This window comes from Centroberyx gerrardi, chromosome 1, assembly GCF_048128805.1.
Source record: "Centroberyx gerrardi isolate f3 chromosome 1, fCenGer3.hap1.cur.20231027, whole genome shotgun sequence".
In the NCBI taxonomy this organism is placed as follows: domain Eukaryota; kingdom Metazoa; phylum Chordata; class Actinopteri; order Beryciformes; family Berycidae; genus Centroberyx; species Centroberyx gerrardi.
The window spans coordinates 16,090,231-16,116,013 of NC_135997.1; the positions used below are offsets into that span (position 1 = coordinate 16,090,231).

The window sequence follows — 25,783 nt, forward strand, 5'->3', positions numbered from 1 at the left end:
CTACCATTCCATACCACATCTCTGTATGATGTAGTCACGTCTTTGATGGTATGCTCTGAGCTCATGGGGCTAGTGCAAGGGGCCTACTGATTGGGGGAAATCCCCGGCAGGCTAGTAGCCCAGCACCTAACGCCAGCAGAGCAGCGCTCACAGGATCAGAGCACAGCAGCAGGCTAGGGAATTACTGTCTAGGTGACCCAGAAATCCAGGGGCAACTTTGTTTTAACAAGCCGAGGAACCTTCCACCACTTCAGCAACTATGCCTCAACCACAAAAAAGAGCCCCGTGCCTCAGAAGAGCTAGCGAAGAGGAAATTAAATATTACACTGAGAGGGAATGGTTCACCCCTAGGGGAGGGGTGGGGGTCTGAGGTGGACGGGGGCAGTTGATGCTGGTAGGACAAGGCACTGGCAGGGTGAAATGGTAATTTGAAAGTGAGGGGTGCAGAGTTAGGAATTTGCAGTGTTAATGCTTGCTTATGAAGAGGTATGTTCATTATCGGGGTAATTTGATCAAGATGCTCGGCTGACATTCTTTATTACACACTTCATTTCATTTAACACACCTTTAAAAAAAAATGGTGGTGGTAGTAGATTGAAGACAGGGACTAAGACAGATCTCAATAATCATGGTCAGATTCATGCAATTTATATGGTCAACTGTTTATGAACAGGCCTTGCATTCCTAATCTCTACAGCTCATTGTAAAGAGTATGAATTTCCCTTGTCCATACCAAAAGGAGGTCAGATTTATAACAGCACTTTCGCCCCCCCCCCCCCCCCATTTTTAAATTCTTACCCAATGAATTCAAAATAGTGCACCTAAACCAATTACAAAGGAAGCGAGGGAAGACATGACGGCAATCACGATAATCAAGTCATTATCATCAAAGCACACAATCAGACTTAGAGACACAAACTCTCAAAATGTAAGCTCATTGACAACTAAAATCATTGTCAAAATCCAATCCCTTTTATATTTTGTTATATCTGTTAGTTATTTACGCTTGGATGATTTCGTCTGGGCAAGTTAGTGGAGAATATTGTAGTTTGATGCAGCTCTGCAGGGGAGCGTCCCCAGTCTATGTGCATGTGTGTGCATGTGTGTGCATGCGTGTGTGTACGCGTGTGTGTGCTGGTGCTGCCCACACACAGCCCCACTGCAGGGGCCCATTACCTAACCTACAGCTAGCCTCCCTCACTCTCACAAACATGGGCATCCATTAATGCACATCAAAGGTTAGGCAAGAAAAAAAAAAATCTATAAACACAACATCTACTAAAAAAGAGAGAAAAAACACACTTATTTGCAAACCACACCACAGCTAATCCTGCCCTGAACAAACACAAACACTAAATTCCCAACCCCCAACCCTTTTAACCTAAATGGCCCTTCCTCTTGCCTTTGCATGTTCACTTGTCCACTGTACTGTAGTCATTAACATATTTGGAGTGCAGCGAGCAGAAAGCTTAATTGTCCCTAATTGCTCGGCTAAATATGTTCTCTAATGATTTGCTTCAGATCTGTGACTGCCTTTTGCGCAATTTCCCGGCCGCTGGCTTCATTATCCCTGCCTCCTTGGAACAAAGCGTCTTCACAGGCTGGCCTTTTTTTTCTCCTACATAACACAGACAGCGAGTGTGTGTGTGAGGGTAGTAATGGTTCCCTCTTGGAGGGACACACAATAGAGCCCCTTTGTCAGGGCACAGGAGTTAAAGTGATTAGAAAACCAAATCTCTGCTAAGAAAGAGTGTTAATTGACCGCAGCTCACTCTTTCTAATCAGTCCATAATAAATGAGCAGTCTAGGCCCTTTGTTTTAGCCATGCTGCTGCTGTTGTAGCTGTCTGTTTTTTGTTGTTCTTGTTGTTGCTGCAGCTGCTGCTGTTGTTGGGCTCCTCCTTCTCTGGCCTTAATGTTGTGTTTCAATATGTCTTCAATGGCTGAATTGGACAGCCCTCTGGCTCCCGTTAACCAGGGCCCCCCTTTGACTGGGGAAGACAGGCTTTGCAGGAATATTCTGTATGAATAACATATGCTGACAATTCTTAAAAAATAATATCTAAAAACACATTTGGAGAATAAAGTTAAATTTATTATGATAAAGGATACTGTTGGAATCAAACTGTGAGACATATAACTTTGTTCCCAGTAATGTCATTTCTAAAATTTTATTTCTGCATGGGAACAAAACACTCCATTTTGTTAGAATTTCACTCAACTGTGTCAATGTAAGAAATCAGACTTAGAGGTGATGGGTGTTATTTGTCTTGTCTGAAAATGATAATGCACAATTGAATTTAATGCTGGTATAATTCAATCTTGGCTCTACAACCTCTTTATCATCTGTTTTAAACCAACAAAAAGTACAACAGCAACAAGAACATTAAAAACTACCAGAAAATGCTGCGTTTGGTAAACCGTATTTTCAAAATAAATTTGATCCAGTAGGAAAGCTCTTCATACCAATTCCAAGGGGAGATCGAATGTACAAGTGGACAAGAAAAAAGACCCATTGTAAATCATATAAAGCATATAAAGCGCTTTGAGGGAGCAAATGGATATGTGTGTGTCAGTGTGTGTGTGTGTGTGTGTGTGTGTGTCTGTGTGTGTGTGTGTGTGAGCATGAGTGGAGAGAGGGAGTGGCATAGGTAGAGAGAGAGCAAGAGAGAAAAAGAAAGACAGAAAGATAAAGAGACACTAAAACGGGGGCACAGGGGCATTAAGATACGCCCTCCAGGTCCTGACCTGTATCTGATGAGGGGCATTTGCGAATGGTGAAGATGGAGCTGAGGTCCTCTTCCTCCTCCGGCAGGCCCTTCTGTAAGCGCTGTAGCTTCCTGAGGCTCTCACTGCGCTGGTGCTTCATGGAGCGCACATGCTGGATCAGGTTGAGCTTGGCCTTGGTCGAGTAGTTACACAGCACACAATGGTAGTAGCAGGCATCACCCTCCACCGCGTTCTCATGCTGCTGCAGGTGCTGTGGGAGGGGATGGAGAAAGAGAGACAGAGAGAGAGAGAGAGAGAGAGAGAGAGAGAGAGAGAGAGAGAGAGAGAGAGAGAGAGAGAGAGATTATTACAGATGGCAGATAGCTGGCTAGGCACCACCGACTCACTTTCACTCACACAGTTGGCAAATGAACAAATCAATTCCCAATCACAGCCCTGTTGTTTAACATCCAGACCTCTTCCACTTCAGGACAACTGTTTGGACTGCGCACTTTGTCTGCGTGAGTGTCTGTATCAGCGGGCTAACAGGACAGGAGAGGCCTGGGAGGCACGCAAGTCTCAGGGGCCCCGAGGGCGGGCAAGCCTCGCACATCAGCCACCCTTCAGAAGCCATGGGTCTGCAGCCTCACAGACGGAAGGGAGCATTGATCCCCTTCACTCAACAGAAGCCTCCTGTCTCTGAAAAGGAAACTCCAAACATCTGCCTGTTTCACGCATGGGATGCTAAATATTGATCACGGTGAGTCAAATCCCCGCTCTCTCACAGAGAAAGAGAGGCAAAGTCGGGCGGCGCCGAGGCAGAAGGGGGAGTAAGTACATTCTGAAACAATCTGGAACATTCCACAACAGGGGGACAACCTTCAGAGGACAGGAAATCAGCTTCGGGTATTGACCTGTCAACCCCAGCACTTCCTCCGAGACTCAACAGCAGCCCTAGCCCACCCTTTAGCCCGCCCTCTGTAGTGTCACAACATGCCTAACACCCCGTAGTGACACCGCACCACCACAATCTCTCGTCACACCACAGAGCTCCAGTCTAATTACCTCCTACATGGCTCAATCAATGATGCAAGGCCAACACAATATGGCTGGGCCTGGGGTGTGCAACAGAGATATTGACCATTATCCTAAAGCATCACACTGATTGTTTCTGCATGTTTACAATGAAAGCCCCAGACTCGGTATGGCCACTTGTCTCATGCCTGTCATGTGCTGTTCCTGTATCAAACTCTGGAGTCTTGCTGTGGATTTCTGTGGCTGCAATCAATGTCAATCACCAAAAGTTCTTTTCCTCTTTCTGTTCTAATCTGCTTGCCTATCATGTCTCCTGTGAGGTGTGTTTCCCTAAGAGTGAATAGCAGTGAGTACAGACACTTCACTGTTAGATATGGACACATAATAAAGCTAAATAAATGTATCTTCCATCCATCATGTGTACTGTATTAAAAAGTCTCACATACAATAAAAAAAAAAGTGTCTGAGATATGCATCAATAGAAAGATTTGTCATGAATATAGCTGCTTTAAAAGCTTTTGAGACGTAGACGTGCATGGTGATTACAATTATGTAATTAAGGGCTAAAAGAGGGGGAAATACTATTGGATGCAGTTAATAGTAAATTAATCCTCCAAGCCATAACAATTGCCATTGCCACATCATGTAAAACGTTAAAATGAATATTAACCTACATTAAGAAGAAGCTAATCACCCAAATCATAACAGTGTTAAAAGCTTGTAATTGTATTGAAAGTTGGATCCCCTCAGTATTTCAGGTCAGGTTTTGCTTATAATTTTGCATTTACAGAATATAAACCTGCCTGTGTTCATCTACCATAAACACCACTCCCACATTCAGACAAAGGTTGAGAAAAACAAAATGATTCATTAAGAGAAAACTGAACTGGTCTGCTCTGCACTGGACGACCTGTTTGGATGGCTGGAAAATGCAAAAGCAATGGAAACATTAGACATTTAACCACATTACATCTGAATCAGGTGTTGACAGCCTGGTGAAAAAAAAATCATAACAATATTATGCCCCTCTAAAATGCTCTTGTCCTTTTCTCCTAATGTTTAATTTTCTGGCAATATTGTAATATTGCTATGGGGTTTTCTAGGCAATTGTATTCCATTCTCCTTGGTTTCATATTTCTCACTTCTACACCTAAAATGTGCATTAAGACACCGCTTCCAGGAAAAGGAATAGGAGGGTTTTTTTTCCTTTTTGTGAGCCCCACAGCTCGGTGTAATAGAGTTATTAGGTGATTGTAAAAGGCTCTGTGTCTCTGTGTGCTCTCCTTTCTCGCCTCGTTTGAAGCCATCCATGATGTCATTGAATAGGTGCTGCTGGATATTGTGGGAGCCCTCCTCCTCCTCCTCCTTCTCCTCTGTGCACACATATTGCATCAGAACTAAGGTAGAGAGAAACCTGAGAGACAGATTCAATTGTAGATAACACCAAATCCATCGTGCAAACTGTTTTTAGTCGTAGCAGATGTCTTGAATTAAAAAAAGAGAGTTCTTGCCGCATATGACTCAAGGCTCCAAAAATCTACAAGGAGACAAGTTCCAAAAAAACAAAAAACTGACAGCACCTGACCTAAACTTCAAAGCTGGTCTCAGGAGGTAGAAAAAAAATCCTGGGAGTTTTACAGTTTCCCATAAAAAGCGCAGGGTTTATATAGGAGTGAACCTGAGACTGCCTGCCCCAGAATAGGCCATAATTCACTATAAACCTGACTGGCCAGGAAGATGGGCTCAACAGAGCCAAAACCGGCCTCCTCTGGTGCTTGCAGCTCTGCCTACTACCTCAAATGGTTACACCTGTAAACCACCACATTCACCATCTCTGCATTGGCCATGACCCAAGGCAGCCGGGGGGTTATTTGAGAGTCGATGAATGAGGTATGAGATCTAACCAATGAAGAGTGATCAGTGAAGTGGCCCCTGCTGCTGCAGCATTGCGGAAAGAACTGAGGCAAAATGACACCGCAGGGCTTTAGAGACCAGAACAGACTTCACCCAAAAGAGCAACAACCCCTCTGATCATCACATGCACAAACTCTCTCTAACATGGATTTTCACTGGATTCCATAGGAATTATCCGTGTGAGAGACTCTGGAGATCATATCTGGGAGCGCAAATACAGTATGGACACAGTACACTCTCTCTCTCTCTCTCACTCACTCACACACACACACACACACACACACACACACTTTGAATGTGAAACATAATAATGCATGAGACAGGGCCTATGTCTGTTTCCTATGATCCTGCAATGAAGCCCCTAGTTGATAAATCACCTCCAACTGGAGTGCAGGAATTTGGCGGCTTAATGAAAAAGTCATGTTGGGAGAGCTAGGAGGAGTTGGCCTGCCCGGCTCTGGGGTTTCTAAGCGCCCTATTGAGGCCCCAACAGGAGGGGAGCTGTGGAGCAGGAGAGAGGGAGGCTGGCTGGACCAGTGGCATGGCTTCAATTTCTCTTCAATTCCATTTAATTGACTGGGAATTTACAGCAGTCATATAGGAGACATATAGGAGATCCAGCCAGTGTGTGAGAGCCTGGAATGGAGTGATGGACTCAACAGCAACGAGGAGGGGAGACATGCTGTGTGCATGTGTGTGTGGAGTGATTTCACAGACAAGACAGACTGTACAAAGCACACTGTGCTGAGTGCTTTAAGAGACATACAGTGTAAGTGCCTTAATGATGCCTTAAACTACTTCAAATCATAATTTGATATCAGTGTTTTGAAAAAAAAAAAAAAAAAGAGAGAGAAAAACACCTTTTAGAACTCGCTACTATGAGAATCACATTTACACATTATAAGCATTACACCAAAACAATATTAATTCAGGAGATACAGATTGTGATTTTTGCATTGATTGATTTCTCCCTTATTTCATACTTGAGTGTGAGTGGATAGTATCCATGGCAGCCCACTACAAAGCCTACACTAGAGATTGGTTAGGTGACCCTAAAGGAATTATCTAAACACCAACATTCAGATATAACAATCTTTGTTGTTTTAGAGAACTTGAAAGTTGTTTTAAATCACATTTAATGTGTCAGTACACCTGCAATTGGGTTTTCCCCTGAAAACTCCAGTTCTAAGCTTTGTTACAATGCTGTTCATGGTTTCAAAACGCAATCATGGTGTTTCAAGCCACTCTCTTCCAATAGAGAGCCTTGTCTCTTTCTGTGGAGGCTGAAGCAGTGCTCTGTGCTTGTTCAGGTAAAGAGGGACAGGGGCGGTGTGGGCGCCACCCCATCCTCTCTCTGACAACTCTACACTGCACCTTGGCCTCTGAGTGGGCAATATACGCCTGTATCAGTTGCACCACCCACCCAGAGCACTGCATACATCTGCATTTCCATCCACTTAAATGCAAAGTAAAAGTGCACCTTTAACACGAAACAGTGTGGTTGCTGAGAGAGTCCAACTAACACGAGATGGAGGTGGGTATTACTGGAAGGGTGGAAGGGAGACAGAGAGCCAATGCAAGCCGGTAATTCCACAGAATGGCTCCCAATGGAGCAGTATAATACAGTATGTACACGCAACAAACGCATACAACAGTATAGACACAAAGAATATCAGAAATGTACACACACAAACATGTGTGCACGCGCACACACACACAGACACGCAGCCACATACCATTATGATCATACCCTAATTTCCACCATTAAATTTGGCAGTGCTGTTAATACAAAATTAATGCATTAAAACAGATGACTATCTATGAGCTAAATAGCTATCAATTCTAAGAGAGCTGCCAAATTCCCTCTGTGAGAGAGCCAGTGAGTATCTGCCTGTATATTGCTTTGTAATTGTCTCCCCGATTCTCAGCACTAAAAGCTGGTGTGTGTCTGTGTGCACACGCGCGTATGTGCACTTGACAGGAGGCTTACACTGGATAGAAAAGGACAACTCACACCTAAAAACCACAATGCACTGCAATGCCAGTCCTGTCTCCTTATCATATGAATGAGGACATTATATCCTCTGATATCACAGAGCTAGGAGTTGTGTTTTCTCCATTGCCTGAGTGAAAATTTATAAGCTATTTCCAGGCATAAGACGTGTTGATGAATAAGTCAAGTAGCATCTTTGTTATACAGACATAGTGATGTCATGGCAGCAATTACAGGCAATGAGGTCATTGTATTTCACTCTGAAAAGAGACAATGAGATGCGCCTGTTGGGCTGAAAAATACACTCTGGCCTGAGTGAAGAGAAAACACCTCTGGGTGGCTCAAATCTCACTGTGTGAGACTTGTGGTACTATATACATGGTGTGTATGTGTATCTTGTTTTTTTTTACTATTTTGTTGGGTCCAAATAAAACTGTCCAAAGACAACCTGAAAAGGTAGTAATTATAAGGGTTAGGAGTCAGGGTTAGGTTAAGTTTAGGGTTAGGGTCTAGAGAATGAAAATAAGTGAACTCTGGGATTCCCCTGGAAAGTAGTCAGGTTGTTTAGCAGAGGGGAAAGTAGAGCAGAGTGACTGGAGTCAGTGAGTACTTGCAGTTTGGCCTGTGATTCCCTGTCCGCCAGCAGCAGGAACAACAGCTCCAACCACAGCGGCCCCACCGGGTGCCAAGTTCAGTGGCTGCTTTGAATTAGCCACTGCAAGCAGCAACATGCCTAGAAGTTAGGTTGTGGCTGAGGGGACTGCATGTTCCAGGCCCAAACTGCATACCTACTGCTTCCTGTACCTCATCCCCACCCTTGTCCTTTCTTCTTCTCTGTCTTCCTAATCCTCCACCCGCCCCCAACCCCTCCACCCCACCCTGGCCCTCTGTCTCAAAGCCCATAATGCTAAGTTGCTTTCTCTACTGCCTTGCTGTAGAAATGATCTATCACTACCAATGAATAAAAACAGGTTGCATATTTGTCTCTGGTAGGGAGAGAGAAGCAAAACGGGCCTCTTTGTCATATGGGAGGGCAGCGAGGTAAAGATGGATAGCTGAAGGTGTCCTTAGAGACGACGGACATAACATAGGTCTATGAAACAAAGTAGCCTGGGAGGGGTCAGAGAGACACTTAAAGACAATGCAGCTACTGGTGCTCCACTCCCACCACTCTTACTTACTTTAACATTAAATAAAGCAATAATTATTGAATTCCTTTTGAATGAGTAAGATGCTAGAAAGTAAACAATGGGAACATAATTGCAGAGGGAAGGCAATCAATGCAGGCAGTCATTTGGGCCATGTTGATTGTGTAGGCTGCTGTATGTGCTGTATGTGTGTGTGTGAGTGTGAGTGCGCACACACACATTTGTGTAGCAGTTGCAAAGCTGGGGTGAGAGGGGAGTATGGTGTTGTGACAAGAAGCTGAATAATACATTCTCACATACACAGGCACAAAACAAGAATTGGGTAATCCCTCCTTCAATAATGACCCAGGGCTCTAAACAATAGCTCTCAATCAGCTGATCAATGTGTCCACATAATTCATGGGCGAGTCACTCTCTTTGAAAGAGGAGGAGGAGGAGGATAAGCAAGCGGGCGGTAGAGAGATCAATGCCCTGTGTGGTGATAACGAGCCTGGGCCTATGCCCACAGGAGCCCCACACTGGCGTCCAGGGTCTCTCTCATTAAGAACATTTGGATAAGCATGGCTATACATACATAATGTGCACTTCTAATCGCAGCCAGATAAACACATTTCCCCCCTTCTTAATGAGCTGGGTCCTGCTTTTGTGACACACAGCAGTGACTCTGAAACAGGCAGGAAATGATGTCAATCCCCAAATAAGGAGAAAAAAAAGAGTAAAGCAAATTAACGGCAAGCTGTTGCCCTCCTCTTTCAGTAGCTAATTAACAGCTTAACCTCCTGGTGCTTTTATGAAAGCCATGCTGGGAGGAGCTTGCCAAAATTGCAGTACAATAAGTCTGCCTGCAGGAGGCGACAGCTGGGTGGAGCCATGGGGGTACCCAAACAACTGTTACAGCCACTTGATGACATCTGTACTGGCAAGGTACCATCTGGAAGTTGAACAAGGCAACTCTGGACCTGCCCTGCCCCTCCTCTCCACAACAACCCACAGTACTGTGTCAACATCACAACCCTCCATTTTGGACACTGGTGACAGTAATTATTTGGACAGGACCGGGGAAGAATGTGTTTTAATGCTCATTGGCGCCAAACAGGAGATACACTCCAGGCGGAGATGTTCAGAAGTATTTGTAGTTTAATGTGTCTCTTTAATCTTTGTGAATAACGGCTGGAGGCATCTGTGTTTTATTAATACTCTTATTACAATAATGAGAATTAATGCTATTAAGGAGGACAAGAACAGGTTTGTTGGGTAACACCTCTGCTGAAGTCTACTGGCCATGGACTGTTTTGACTGTAGTAGTCCAGGTTAGAAAACAGATAATCAAAATCAGTATCTCCCCAGAACCTATCTACAGTATCCCCCAAGTAAGGCTACAACAAGGTTTTCACAAGAGGGATAGAGAATAAGCAGGTCCATGGAAAAACCACACCTGCTCTTGGCACCCACAGCTCCAACTGAACTTACACATACTCCACCCCAGTATCTGAGCCCTTCCTCACAAACATACAAAGCTGACTGCACCCAGAGGCTACTAACATCACAGTACAAACCACTCCCTGTCTCCCAGCTAGGAAATTGGGCCAATAGGCAAGATTTAAATCTGAACCACAGCTAGCGTGACATAAGCCTACTACTCCTTCGCCTTGGACTGCGGATTGCGAGTTTAAGTAAATTAGAGATAAGAGGAACAGCTCGATGTAAATGTTTACAATGCAAACCATAGTGAGACTTGGTGAAATGTCAGCCCAAGAAAGCCTGAAGCTATGAATGAAATGTACATCTAGTAGGTAATCTAGTACATCTATAACTTCCATGTGAATCAGAAGAAAATCTCAGGAATGTGTGAAAGGCAATGGACTGCTTGTCTCACTGATGTGTTAGTAGTGTAAAGGCAGAGGCTGCCCTGCGCCCACACAACTGACAAGAAACTCTGACACCTCACTGCCTCTCATTTGTCACTTGCCAGCCAGACAATGGCAGCATGGCCTTGTGGAGCAAGTGGGAATGTGGGCTTCAGGACGCTTGTTAGGTGGAGGTGGAGGACGGAAGACAGTTTGGGTGGGGGAGCATGAGCCATAGGAGCGAGGGGTTGGTGGATCGGGGGATAGGGGGGTGTTGGATTAAGATACAGACAAACAGCACTTGTGATGATTAATGCAGTCAGTGAAAATTAAATTCAGAGCAGGAACATTACCCAAACACAATTAGTCTTTGAGAACAAACATAGCACTCTGCCCTGAATGCAGATTCATTGCCATATCTTGGTAAGGGAGTAGCCATCAGAAGTCAAAAGGACTCAGTGGTGTAACCCAGAGGTAAAACTGAATCTGTGAGAGTTAGCATCATAGAGAGTCACCGTTAGAATTATGGGTCCCCTCCCCACCTCGTTGGTTACTGTGACCCAGAAAAAGCCACCTAAATGTGCCGACGGCCATGGGGTCGCCAAGGGCCACGCGGACTGAACTGCGTCTCTGCCCATGCTCCTGCCTCTAAGCCTATTGTCATGAGCTGATCTCCTGTTCCACCTTTTCTCTGACGTAATGGCAGAGAGGAGATACAGAATACAGTCTCCTCAGGCTTGTATTATCTAGCTTTCACCCCTGGCGTTCTCAGTTTGGTAGTGTAAATATTTCATTACCACATAATTGGTTGCTGCTTCAGGCTACGCAATAAGGCGGTGATAGTTGTAACATTGTATTTTTTCTCACTTTCCGGTTCTTTTTTTTTAATATAAAATTCAGAGAGACGTGGTTTGGGGAGAGGGTGTTTGACATCTCAGAAGGGGAAGTGTTTAGTTGTTCACGCACTGCCCCAGCCCCAGCTCACTACACACACCAACTAATTAAGAACAGTGATGATGGGCTCAGCCAGAGTCAATATTTAACCCAGTCTTAAGCAGCTATCTTTATTAGCAGCACTGAGCTGACAAAAGGAGTAACATGGCCTTCGAGTGGTCCTCTTCTTAAAATGAAAATTAATGAGTGGGGGTTGAGTGGAGGTGAATATACAGAGTGAGTCTATATGTGGGCTTATTTGCATGGCACATGAAGTACCTTGTTCGAGTGAAAACTGCTGTTGAGTGTTCTTCAAGCAACACCACACACCCACCAGTTTCACCTGTCAACTTGTCCGTGCTAGCAACTATAAAGCTGCAACAACTTAAATAACCTTCTCATAATAAGAGTCAAAGCCTAACGTTGCACTTTTGTGCTAGTCTGGCAAGAATACATCAACTATCAACTAGAGATTAAAAGCCAAACTGTTTTAAGTGGTATGTCAAGGCACAGAAAAAATATTATAGTTTACAAGATTTGCATTATGAAGAGTAACCCAGATATAACTGTGCTGCATATCTGTGCTATGGGTCTTTATGCAATAGAAACTCATTATACACATCCTCCAAAAACCTTTATTCATTCAGTGGAAACAGAGCAAAAGATTTTACCTATCTGGATTGAGAAACCTACTATGTAAATGCAGAGAAGCAACCATATAGCCATAATGCATTTGCCCCTCTGCAGGACGAGAATTAGAATTTTTTCTTCACAAGGCCCTTGGTAGCCTCTAACCTGTGCCCACAGGGACTTACTGCACTTGTGTTGAAAAATGGTGCTCTATGAAATGCCCCCCTCCTTCCCATAAGCATATCCAACTCTATCACTAATACATATGGGCCCTGGTAACAGATTTCTTTACAGGGTCATTCTGTTGGGCGTGCTCATTAGCCATAGAAAAAAAAATAACTCCACTTTCCATAAAAAAGAAACAAAGTGCTCATTGATCAGAGTGATCAATTGAGGATCAATAACCTAAACCCTCATCATTCCCAGTGCGGCATAATTACAGCTGAGATATGGTCGTCATCACTAAAATCAAACATAGACCAGACTAATTGGAGGAAGCCTATTGCTTTGGTCACACTTGCAAAAAGCTTTACAGAGCCTCTGAAAGACTTCTGATGGCCGGTCATTGGAGCCTCCCAAAATAACTGCTCATGCCATTAGCCAGTGTCATCATGGAGGTCATTGTGCTGGCTGCCCGTTTGGGGACATCTAATACAGGGCACAGCAACCTACCACACAGGACTGCTTTGTATGCCTTCTCATGAAACTTGTGCACATAAGTTGTAAGATCACATTAAGCCCCTTTTTTTATAGGACAACTTGTGATTTTAATTTATTAATGCTTTGGAGGAGTGTCCTTATTACACAATTTGTTGCTGACCTCCCTGTTAAGCATTGGTTAGAAAAAAAAGATGTCATTTTCCACTTCAGTGCTTGGGCAGCGTAGAGACTCGGAGAGCTGGTAAGGCAAAGAGGCGGGCCTGATATAATAGGTATTGCACAGACTGGCATTGCAGCCAAGCTGCCCTCACTGGCTATACCATACACACTGCTCAATCGTGCAAAAAGACTCAAACTATACTTCAAAGGCTACCACTTTTCCCCTTCCTGTTTATTGATTAGATAGAGCTCTTGTTCAGTAATTGTGCAGTAAATCAAGCATGGTGAGCACTAATCTCAACCCCGGGAGGAAAGTGTTAAAGGTAAAACCTGCTGAAAAGTGTATAATTAAGGTGCTGTGTTCAGCCAGGAGAGAGGACATACTCCTCCCTCTCACATTTCTCACTCGCTGCCTGCCTGCCTGCCTGCCTGCCTGCCTGCCTGCCTGCCTGCCTGCCTGCCTGCGCAACACGAGGCAGCAGAGAGTGGGATTGGCAGAAGAGCAACGGGAAGTGTATACAGTTTCTAACCACCTCTCACTCCCTCCCTTACTCTTTCACTCCTTCTCCCTCTCAGTGCATTCCCAACCAAAGCGCCGGGGGCGCCATGCTTGTAAAGAAACCACAGCCCTTTGAGTGCCTCTTGTATTTACAAACGGAGGTATGTTGGAATCAAAGGCATTACCACATGACATAACACATTAAACAGTTGGCAGATTGAGAATTTATAGACTGGATAGATTGTGAGTTAGAGTGGATAGATCGTGGGGTACACAGGAATTGTGCCATTGTTGGATTAGTTTAGCTAGCTGTACTTGTTATGAGAGCCGAACTTACCTAAACCAGAGAATAGGATAGGAGTCCGCTGCGGCAGCTCCCTCCTTTCCCTTGCCTTGCCTTCCCTTTAAACAGGCACACACAGCTCAGGCTATACTCCAGGTGGAGACAGCTATCACTTTCCCGTCAACTTCCTGTTCCTCCTGTTTCTCCTCCCTCCTTCCTCTCTCTCACTCCCCATTGTACAATTTGGTTTTCTGTGCCATTTTTCAGAGAAATGCAAAGCTGTATCTCTTTCCTCATCTTCTGAAATAGTTAAATCTGCAGTTCTCGCTCTCCTGGTTAGATCTAAAAGCTTTTCTTTTTCTCTCCCCATCCCTCCCTTTCCCCTATCCTCCTCCCCCAACTCCTTCCCTATGTTGCTGTTCTGCCTAATCTCACCTCAGTTTTTATTTCACCCTCATCAGCAGGGACCTAAAAATAAATGATAAATGGAATATGATATTTTAAAGTCTTATCTCTTATCTGTTCTTACAAGGGAATAATGGGGTAGTTAATCCTGCAGATCCTACTCAAATTGATTAATCAGCACATGCGGACAATCAAATAAATGATTAATATTCCCCAGTCCTGTGGTCGGACAGTTACCCCTGAAACCATCAGTAATAATTCAGTAACCCTTCCCAGACCACAGGCTGCTGCTAGTCAGCCTCACTCAGCATCAGTCCTCTGATGTTCCAGCAGCACTTTGAACTCTCTGCACAGAAACTCAGACACACCAGGGGGAAACAATCTGCAGTCTACTCTCTCTCAACCCCTCCTAGAATGCCTGCCTACCTGGTCAGACTCACACTTCAGATACAATAAATCTTAGGGAGAAGAAGGACAACAATACACTGTACTAGAGGTGCTTCATATGTCCACTGCTCAGCACAGAAACATACCCTCACATTACTGAGGAAGGCTATACAAATAGATCTGGATGCTCTAGTTTGCCGACGACTGTAAATGCATACTGTATATATAAAGGTCTTTTCACATCATAGACATATAATAGAGAGGACAATTAAAAAAAATCTAGGCAGACAAAAACAAACGCAAACTCATCTCTGGGAGCACACGTACACCTGAGCTGGTGTGTTATGTAAGTGCTATGGGGAAGTGCTGAGAGAAAATAGTGCCACTGCGTTCCCACAGCTGATGGACCAGATGTCGCGAGGCACGCAGACAGACGGACAGAGAGACGGGGCGTTTAGCGGCAACTCTCCCAGGCCTCGTCGCCCTGCGCACACCCCGTCCTGCCAATGGACAAAGGGGGGAATCTCCATTGAAAAAGGCCTTCTTTTCTCTCCCATTACCCGCGCTGCTCTCCCTCCCACAGAGGTCAGCGAACAGCCGTCTTCATGGCCCTCCTTGCATCTGCCAGCTAGAACTGTTATTAATCAGGGAGAGGGCCAGAGGCAGCAGAGAGAGCGCCTCTTACTCCCCCACACTTGCACCCAGGCAGGGAATGAGTAGTGGGGTGAGGGGTGGGTGAGGAGGTGTGTGTGTGTGTGTGTGTGTGTATGTGTGTGTGGGAGGTAGGGTGTGGGGGGGGGGGGGGGGGGTGTGCAGGAGGTAAACACTGCTGGTAGGTGTGGAATGTCTGCCCTACTCTCTGAGTAGTGGGCCTAGGGTGCTATGTCTATGGATGTGTGTGTCTGTCTCTGTCTATACTTGGACACAGCCAGAGTTGGCCCCCCCCCCTCCCGCCCTCCACCCCCCAACACACACACACACACACACGCACAAAAACACATATATACACCTCCGCGCCGGCCTGCCTGCCTGGCCCTACACCCTAATCCCTCCTCTCTGCCGTACAGGAGACTTGGCCTTTGTGTCGTGTCTGACCGGCCGGCTGCCTGAATCAGCATGCGCAGCTGCCTGCTCTCCACCACTAGCAGGACACAGCGACTCCTCACTGCACTGCTGTGTTATACGGCAGCCTGGCATTACTACAGCCATTTAAAATCCATCTAAGAAGCCACTGGCCTCCGAGGAGTTTACACAGGCTGAGAGCAGGGTGAGTTTTAGCTATAACACATATCGATGGCCTTTAACTAGTGTTTGAGAACCTTGGAGGGTAGAGCTATGAGAACTAGACGCACAACTGGGGCAAGACCAAGCTTTAAACCGTGAGAGGCCATTCAATACTCTTGCCAATATGCCTCGTGATATATAGCTTTGTCTTTAATAGGTATGAGCATGGTGTGTAGGGCAGTGTCGTGAAAAAGCCCCGGTTTTATATAACCGTTACAGTTCACTTTGATCTCTTCTCTTGCTCCACTGTTTATAAATCAGCCACACAAATATTTATGAGCGGAACGAGGAAAATGGCTGGTCTGGTTTGTATCTCTGCCCTCCTTCCCTCCCTCCCTCCTGCGTTCCCTCCCTCTCCCTGTGGCTGATGTGTGGATGAGGCCACCGCAGACGCAGAGCGAGTGTATAGGCCCCAGGCCACATCCATCATATCTGCTCTGTCTCTGGCTATTGTGTGGCCTCAGAGAAGGCTGACCCAACCAAACCAAGTAACAGGAGAGACAGCAAAATCTGAGATAAAGAAAAGAGAAAATTGCAAGGGGAAAAAAATGTATCACACAGTGTAGATAAGCAAATGTCACTGGTTAAACTCACTGGTTAAAAAACCTGTGCGAGTGTGTTGTAGGTACACAGTCAAGTACAAAACTGCATGTCGATGTGTGTGTATGCCTCTGTGTGTGTATGTGTGTGCACAGTCACGCAAATGTGTGTGCCTGAGTAGTGCATCACTAGTTCATCAGTAACAAAACTCAATAAATTAACATGTTCAATACATATTGCCTCTCCCTGCCTTTTAGCTCACCTATCTGTTCCTGCCTACAGCACACGCAATGGGACAGGCCCAGAGCCTCTGGATCCATACGCTTTAATTGCTCCCCTCAGCCCTGACCTCTGCTCCCGATCACTCTCTGATATACAGCATCTCTATTAAATTGGGAAGTAGGTAAATATTCTTCTAATGACCCTCAGTTCTAGCGACACCATTGAAAATGGAGGAAAAAAAAAAATCAATCCTCTTTTTTTTCCCTTTTGTCCTTCGCTGACTCTATTAGTTCCCTTTTTATCTGATGTTTGACTCCAAAAATGTGGAGGGAGATGGAGCAGAGTGGAGTGTCTACTCTCACTTTGACAGGGCAATGGGCTTTATTGGGAAGGATTTTGGTAATGAGGAGATTACAGAGCTATGTTCAAAAGGAAATATCTTTTGAACAGCATCTTGACTGTCCTTCAAGTAACACATTGAGTCTACTGAGCCAACATAAAGAGTCAGACAACCTTTATCTAAATTGAACAGAATGTTGATCCTAGAATCTAGACTGTAGATAATTTGAAAGATAACACCGAGTTGAAGCAGAGAAGGAGAAGAAGCAAACTATAGCAAATGTTACCCACATAGAGATTACCCATCTCACAGTGTGGGTGCAGAAAAGAGAGGGTTGTTATGCAAGCCTGTATGTGCGTGCGCTTGTATATATGTGCAGTGTACAGTAACAGCTTACGTACTGTATGTGTGTGTCTGTGGGCAGGGGTGGGTGGGGGTAGAGTGGGGATGGTAGTGGTGGACTGGCTTGTCGATCGATGCAGTGATTGGCAGTTAATGGCTTTTCCTGTTCTGCCTTGGTAACCCTGGCCTGATGGCTGTTGCTTCTGATCAGAGATGGCAGATGGTGTTTGATTTTCGTATATAAACCCCTGACTTTGTGGAGATGGCTTCATCATGTTTAATGATTTAAAAGTTAAGTTGAATACTGGGAATACTCCAATGCTGGAGCTCCCATTTAAAAAGCCCTAACCTCCCTACCAGATGTAAGGACTGCTCTCATAACCAAAGGCACCACTCGTGGTTAGTATTCTGCAATAAGCCACTCAAACCTTTAATGATCAATTATTAGAATGAACTTCACAACACATATTATCCTTTTCTTTCTATGTTATTCAGACATTTCAGTCCCATGCTTCGTTTTACAATTCACATCACCATAGGCTGCTCAATCACTTAAACTACCTCCTGATATAAAATGACCAGTCAAAGAATCCCTGGGATCAAAGATAATTCTATACACCAAAGGACCTATCACTAAATTGTTCCATCCTGTTCACACAGCCAGTCCCCAGCGACAGGGCAAACTGAAAAATCAGCCTAGAAAAAAGGAGGAATAGCTGGAAATGGAGGAAAATTGAATGATAAGCTCCATTTGGTGTGAAAGAGAGGATGTGTATTAAAACCCGCTTTACACCAGCAAATCAGAGAACAAACAGCAGGTCCTGAGATCTCCGATTTTTCAGAGTTGTTTCGTGTACTGAGGTATTTGCCATTATTTGGCTCCTCATTCGACCAATTTCAACTGCTTAAGATTTAAGTCTATTTGATATCCTATAAACTCCAGTCATTTTGACATTTCATTTTCACATAAGTTCAAAGGTTGCCCATTGCAGCAATATGGAATGCAAGAACTGGGAGAGGAAAACCATCTGATTTTTCAGAGAAGAATAAAAAGGCTGTGTATTTCTGATACTAAAAAGTTAATATATTTGAAAAGAGAGGGTTCCTTTTCCCAGGGCTTAAGACACAAAGGCCATACCAGTAGGGGCCAGGAGGCCAGTAACTGGATCCTCCCTGAAAAAAACGGAAATAATGATCTGGCAGTACAGAGAGAGTCATCTCCAATGCTGTTACAGCACTCTCCACATTCCCTATAAGTCAGCTGTGAAATGATATTTGCAAAGAGCAGGTCTGAGACACAGGGAGGAGCATCCAAATACTGGTGAGAACAAAAGCAGGCTTTGTGTGTGCGAGTGTGAGATTTAGGCCCCACTGGGACCAGCCACTGCAAAATTAATACACTCTCTCTCCTGCAACATCAACAAATACTAAAAAAAAAAAACACTTTCTAGAACTTATTAAGACGCTCTCTCTTCCTTTCAGCGTGCAAATTAATATATTGATCATTTGAATAATAATTTGCATTCCAGATCTCACAATTTCACGTTCCAACTTTAACGGCTCCCAGAGTTCTCATTTAAACAGTAGCTGCACAGACGGTCCTTATGGTTCAAATTATTTCAACATGACTATTCCAACCTAACAAGCATAAATTAAGAAAATTCCTATCTAGTGACAGAGATAGGCCATCTGAAGGAAGGATCCAAGTTTGAATCATTCAGCAGTCCTTAATTTTAGGCCTAGTGTTGATTGAATGTGGTGACGTTATAAAAAGAGTTTGTGGGGCTGGCAAGGAAGGCGATGAGGGATAGTATGTGATCTGGAAGTCAGCCTAGGAGTTCAGTGGCTGTGGAGACTTCCTCTGCTGTCTGCCTCTCTGAAGAGATCTCAGGGGAGGGAAAGAGGCCCTCCGACAGGACAGCACAACTCTGTAAATCATCCTGAGATTGAAAAGGACTTTATAAAACACAAATGTGTGAAACCGCTTATACTGAACAAAAGCCTGCACTTCTATCCCTTGCTTTCACCAGCTATGGCTAGTAAAAAAATCAAAAAAATCCTCGGAGAGTGTGACCCTGAGGTTTGCCACATAAACGAAGCAGGGTGAGGTGAGGGTGAGGAGTGATGATAGGTGGGGGGGTGGGGCTTATAGGCATGGTAGTTAAACTTTTTTTCAACGCAGCTCTGTCTATTCTGGGCATCAGTTTGTCATGAGGGAATGTGAAGGCCATAAAGTGTCGGTGCCCTTGAGAAGCTAAAGAGCATTCTTGTCCCCAACTCTTTAAGCTGTCTCTCTTTCTCTCTCCTGTTCACTCTCACTTTCCCCTTCTCACTCCTCCTTTCTGTTATTCTTGCAGTAAGTTTAAAGTAGAGCACAGGTGTAGAAGAAGACACCAGTGGGAAAGGTAACATTTGGGAACATTCCTTGGGTTAAACAGAGTTTTTATTTCCTATATTCTTCATCTGAGGAACCATTCAATTGTCTTGGTTCTAAGACTATGCTTTTGCCCCCGCTGTGCCCCCGCTCCACACTCAACTTCTTGAATCACTACCTAGTCATTTCCATATAAGAATTCAAACAAGAGATTTTATTCTCCCTCTTTTACTTTTTTCATTTTCATCTTTCCATTTTATCCCTATTTTTTTATACAAGAATAAAGGGTATGATGAGAAAACAAGGTGCAAAATGATCTCTTCCAGAGGCCCCAATAAAAACCACATGACACCCTGGGCCACACCGCTTAATTACAAAAGGATGAAATCTTTTCGTCTACATCTGGAGAAAACATTGTCCGCATAACATTGATAGATTTACAGCTCCCAGTTCTAACCCTGGACTCCAGCACACAGCAATTAGGCAAAACATGGATGGACATCCAGTGCTATGAAGTTCGGGAGATGACTATTCTGTCCCAGCACTATAGAAAAAGCCTTTCAGGGCCCACTGTTTCAAATTAAAAGTCTCCCCAGAAAATGGTGCTCAGGAAACTGGTATATGCTTCATTTATACTTCGTCTGTAAAAGTGTTGCAGAACCACACAGGCTGTCTGCTGAACCCACAGAGGGACACAGAGAGGGTCTGCAGCTGCGCAGACGCTGCAGATACATTGATTGGCTTGTCAGAGAGGTGAGGTGGAATTTTCGGTGAAAACACTACCTTACATCTGTTCTCGCGCTATATATAACTCCTTCAAGATGGACCGATTTGAGGAGAGGTTAGCACCAGCATCTCTACGACCCATCCTCTAGAAGTTAGAAACAAACTATGAATTCCAGGGGAAAAACCATTGAAATTCTGCAAGCCAATACTAAAGAATGCACGATAAAATGGAAAAACAGATTTGTTAAAACAAAGAAAAATCTAAAACAAAAGCAGTACATGCTCTGCACACCTAGGCGCAATCATAGAGGCACAATAGTATGACTGACTTGTAGTGCACCCTGGAAAGTGCAAGACAGAGATGGGAGGGTGCACACACCGACTGTAGTACTGTAAATCAAGCATACGTGTGTTTAATCCTCCTCCCCATCCACCTTCCATTAAACAACAAGGCAATAGATTGGACAGTTACACAGAGAGCTGTCCAATATAAGTTGTGCTTAAGAAATAAAATTTTCTCAATTATAAATATAGCAGATAAAATGACATACATATTGCTTTACATTAATATTGTGCTGTTGAACCCCTCAAACATCCATTTGGATTCACAAGTGGAACATTACAAGGTAATGGGAATGAAATTCAAACAGCCAGGGCCACATATCCATCACTCCCTAAAATGTATCTGTCCCATGACTCTACTCTGTAGGCCAAACCCAAACAGACTAGGGGTCTCTGTGTGCTCATCCTGGTACCTAAGACCTCCTCCCTTCTCCTCATCCGTCTCTTCACCCTACCCTGCCTTCATCTACAGCTCCACTGAACACAGACCTGAGAGCAGAGTAGTTTTGTGGCCCTGACCACTCGGAGGCCATTAATCTGGTGGCTAAGCCACTGATGTATTGATGGCACTGAGCCGGTAAGCCTGCCTGCCTCTCTCTCCATCCCTTCAGCTTAGGAGCCACATAGATCCACAGGAGCCCCCATCTAGCCCCATCAAAGCAGCGTTTACCTGCCAATCGCCACTGTTAGTCTTTCAGGTGCCGTGGCCATAGGTTGCCAAATGTATTGACCAGTGGGCAAAAAGACCTGGGAGACACTTAATTCAAGCCATAATAGACACAGTCAGCCTGCCTATATGGCGACTCATTTCACTGCAGCTTGACTACCAAATACATGCTAAGTTCACAGCAAATTATACAGGCTGCTGATTAAATGGATCCCTTATCTGGTCTTTTTGAAGACAAGGCAAAAGGAATGCAATGGGGGTTGTATGGGGGTGGTTAAGAGATAGGACCATGACTGATATGTCTGTAATATCATCTTTACAAGATAGAGGCTGGCAGTGCCAGAGTATAACACTGATTAGATGATAGAGAGACCCTCTGCTCGGCATCTGTACAGGAAGAAGTTTCTCCAAGATGTAATTGTTCTCAATAACTCTTAGTGTACCATTTGTCATGATTACAAAATTTAAGATGTTAACCTGGAAAAGTCCTATGTGCTTGCTCTCTGTTTTTATGGCAGCTTCAATTATCTATCTTTCTGAAAGCGAGATCCTTTGAGAGAATAAATGAATTAGTGTGTTAACAATAACATTAACAGTATTCTGCCCCTGAGTGAGGAACAAGGAACATTTGACAGCAAGCTGAAGAATAAAAGAGAGAGCAGAGAAGAGAGTGAAGGGAGAGTGGGATGGGGGTGCAGAAAGAGGATTTGGCTGAGGAGAATGTTTAGTTTTCCAGCATGGTTGGATTAAAGATATTTAACCTTAAGCAGAGCCCCATACGAGACCACCCACTAGCTTGCTATCTGCACTGGTTTGTTTTGTGGGTGATGAGTATTTGCCATGTTTATTAATTTTGCGGAGACAAAGAATGACGACGAATGAGTAGGAGGAAGGATGAAAAAAGTAAAATAACTGACATAGGAACAGAAAGAGAATAAAAGAGTGAGGGATGCACGGTCTAGGATCTGTGATGGGGGTGTCTACTATTCCTTGTCTATAAAATGGGGGAATCGGGTTGGGGGTAGGAACTGTATATCTACACTGTACGTCATTGCCTGTAGTGACAGAACCAAGTAAACCAAGTGGAACTTCTCTCCGCCCTACACTGTGAACCCCCCCCCCCCCCCCCCCCCCCCTCCACCACCGATACATCCTCCCCTCCACCACTGATACATCCTCCCCTCCTTTTCCCTTCCTTCCGCGGCCGCCAATCTGCCTTTTCTGCTGATCAGGCAAGAGATAATAGGATCAACGGCTTCCTTGCACACTAGCGGGAGCGTGCTGCGCTGCTCTTGTCCAGTTGCCCAAAAGAGAAAAAACTCAAGTCAAAACAAACAATCATTAACACAATAACCAAGGAACTCCAACTCCCAGCTGACCCTGTAACAAAACATCTCACTCCCTCCTCTGGCCCTTCCCCTATGGTTCTGTGTGATGGAACACAGACAATGCATCCCTATCTCAACCACAGACCCAGGACGGAGAGTCTGGTCCGTAATGCACTGGGCCCTACTCTCCCTGTACTCAATCTAACTCTGGCAATTGTGGTAAACAGCTGGTGAAAAAAGCTGGAAAGAGACCAGCCTTGCTTGTCAGAGCGCCTTTCTCTCCCCCCGTCTTCATTTCTTTCACCCTCACTGTGCAAGCCCCAGCAACACTCACAGAGGGGCAGTTGCACTTCCAATCAGCAGCAGCAGCAGCAGCAGCAGCAGCAGCAGCAGCAGCAGCAGCAGCAGCGGCAGTGGCAGCAGCAGCAGCAGCTGTGCCACGGGTCAAAGCCTGGCCCTGTCCCTGGCCTTCTCAAGAGGTGGGAGCTGGAGGAGTTGTGAAATTCTTGCACACTGCCAAACGCTGAGCCCTAGAGCCCCCCCCCCCCTTTGCCTGACAGCTCCTTTCTCCAATCCACACTGATTTTCTGTTGTCTGCCCCTCCCTCCCTGTTCCACCCTCCATCCAGAGTGACGGGTCTGTTTGAGGTAGGAAGCCAGAGTTCACCTCCCTGCAGGCATGCTACAGACACAAAGAGGGTGATGGGGGGTTCTGGATCATGGCTGTGTTGACTGAAGAGGTGTTACAGGGGCCCATACAGAATTTAAATACTTCCTTAGTGTGATGTTATGCCTTTGGCCATGCGTACATCACTGGTACAGCCCTACACCACATCATATGAACCGCACTATGCACAGTGAATGTGATACAATTCACTATTCATTCACCATACATTCCCTACATTGTCGTCTACCAGCACTTCTGCTGAGGGGATTGCTGTGTGAGTGTGTGTGTGTGTGTGTGTGTGTGTGTGTGTGTGTCTGTCTGTCTGTGTGTGTGCACGTTCACACGCTTGTGCATGTGAAAGGAGAGAATGGGCTGTCTCCCAGGATGTGCAGCGAGCGCTTTATTAGAGCGGTAGTACCAGTAAATCAGAGCTCAGCTCTTCCTGGAACTGCTGCAACCTTTCCCACTGAGCACTATTACTGAACAATCATAGGCCAGCCATGATAATTAGCAGAGTATCTCTCCTTCCACCCCTCCTGTCGCCCCCCTCCCCATCCTCCCACCCCAGTCTGTCTCTCCATCCTCCTCCTACCCCTCCTCTTCTTGGTAATGTCTGGTGGGTGAGTGGGTGAGTCTCTGTCTGTCTCTCTCTCCTGATGGGACTGAGGTTGGGGTAGATTGCTGGTTAGATCAAAGGCCATGACTGATCCCCAAAAGTGATTGAATGCTTCTGCGTGACTCCAAATTACTCTCCAGTTTTATTTGATTGTAAAAATACCATCTTTTTCTAGAGCTGGGGGAACAACCACAATTTATTTGTTCCCATAATTCCATAGTCCAAGAGGATTTGGAGTCAATCCTGATAGTTATGATGATCATTAATGGGGAGAGGTCATCACCGCTTACATTCCTGAGTCTGAGAGGCCAGTACTTCTGCTGAGTAGGATCATCAGTGAAACACCTTAATGCCTTTTCATGTAACCACTAATCCTTTCATTTACATTACAGCCTCTTATCCTCTATTATGTTTCATTGTGATTATTTTCTCTCTGTAGAGTGTAGACATTTTCTTTCCTCGGTGCTCACTGATTCAGTTGGATCGCATTGAAGGGGAAAATAAGAGTAGGAAATCTGTCCAAGATACAGATGTATTGTGCTAGTTAATGGGTCAGCCCTGGGCTCCACTTAACACTATGTTAGTGCAGTTACAACTAGAGAACATATGATCTAAAGCCCTGTTCTCATAGGTAAGGGATGCAGACAGTGTGTGTGCATGTGTGTGTGTGTGTGTGCGCGCGAGTGAGAGAGAGATAGACATAGAGAGAAAGAGTTTGTACAGTTGTGTGTGTGTTTAATAGAGCGGGACCAGGACAGAGGGAGGGGTGTCGGGGCTTTCTTGGATAAAGATTCCCCATGTGATAGTGACGGCACTTTCTTCCTTTCTTTCCATGGCCAAGCGGCATCTGGAGTGGATTTTGTGCTAGCAGACACCGAGGAACATGATTACATTCGGCTAACTGCGCTCTAAACTGATTATGCATGTGCCAAGCTAATGGACTACATTTGCAAGAGGAAAAATAACATCCAATCAATCTCAATTACCGCCGATTGCACCGGCCCCCGAGACAAGGAAGGTAGCCAGCTAACCCCCCCATGCTCCTCCCCTTTCCCCCAACCCTTGACTGGAAGCAGAGGCCTGTGCCTCGGCCCGGCTTAGGCCCCACCCATCCTGTCTGGCCAGAGCAGCATGGGAGCTGGATTAGTTCCACTCATCTCACCTCCACACTAGCACATAGCCAAGCCCATAGCCAAGCCCTGAGGCCTGCTGCTAGTGGTATAAGGCCTATCGTATTCACATAATATGTATGTGGCTAAGTGTAAAATGAGAGTGGAAGCTGGGGTTTTTTTTCAAGATGAGGAGAGAGTCTCAGGGGAGAGTGGAGCATTCTAAAAGCATACATGGATAAACTTTTGGGGTTATCTGCATATTGTAGCAGAGCCCATCTGTTTGTGCTTAGGGGTGACCACTACAGAAGCTCATGGGTGACCATCATGCCACCATCGGAGCCACTACAAACCCCGTAGTGCATGAGAAGAAGGGAAGGTGAAAGTTCGCTGAAGAGCACAGGGGTGTGTTGGCAAAAAACACAGCGCTCAGACTGGGTATCTCTCAACTTAGCATACAGCACTCAGGAGAAGACAGCATCACCCCCCACTGTGTGGTGGTCCATGCGGTCAGGACGACTTGCTGGATCTTTCCGTGGTCTTTTGGAACATTCCAATACATGGGGTGGTGGGGGTGATATTTTTAGAAAGCCCTAATATGGGCCGCATACCACAGACTCTCAAAT

General features: G+C 45.1%; 1 protein-coding gene across 3 annotated transcripts in view; it reads right to left on the reverse strand.

The window, feature by feature from the left end:
• The window catches only part of zfhx3b (zinc finger homeobox 3b), a 148,315-nt gene that overhangs the window by 63,299 nt on the left and 59,233 nt on the right, over positions 1-25,783 (reverse strand). For all 3 annotated transcript variants that reach the window (XM_078286079.1, XM_078286041.1, XM_078286063.1), the window contains exon 5: positions 2,748-2,979. In XM_078286079.1, the coding sequence (XP_078142205.1) occupies positions 2,748-2,979 (232 nt within the window). The remainder of the gene's footprint in view (positions 1-2,747; positions 2,980-25,783) is intronic.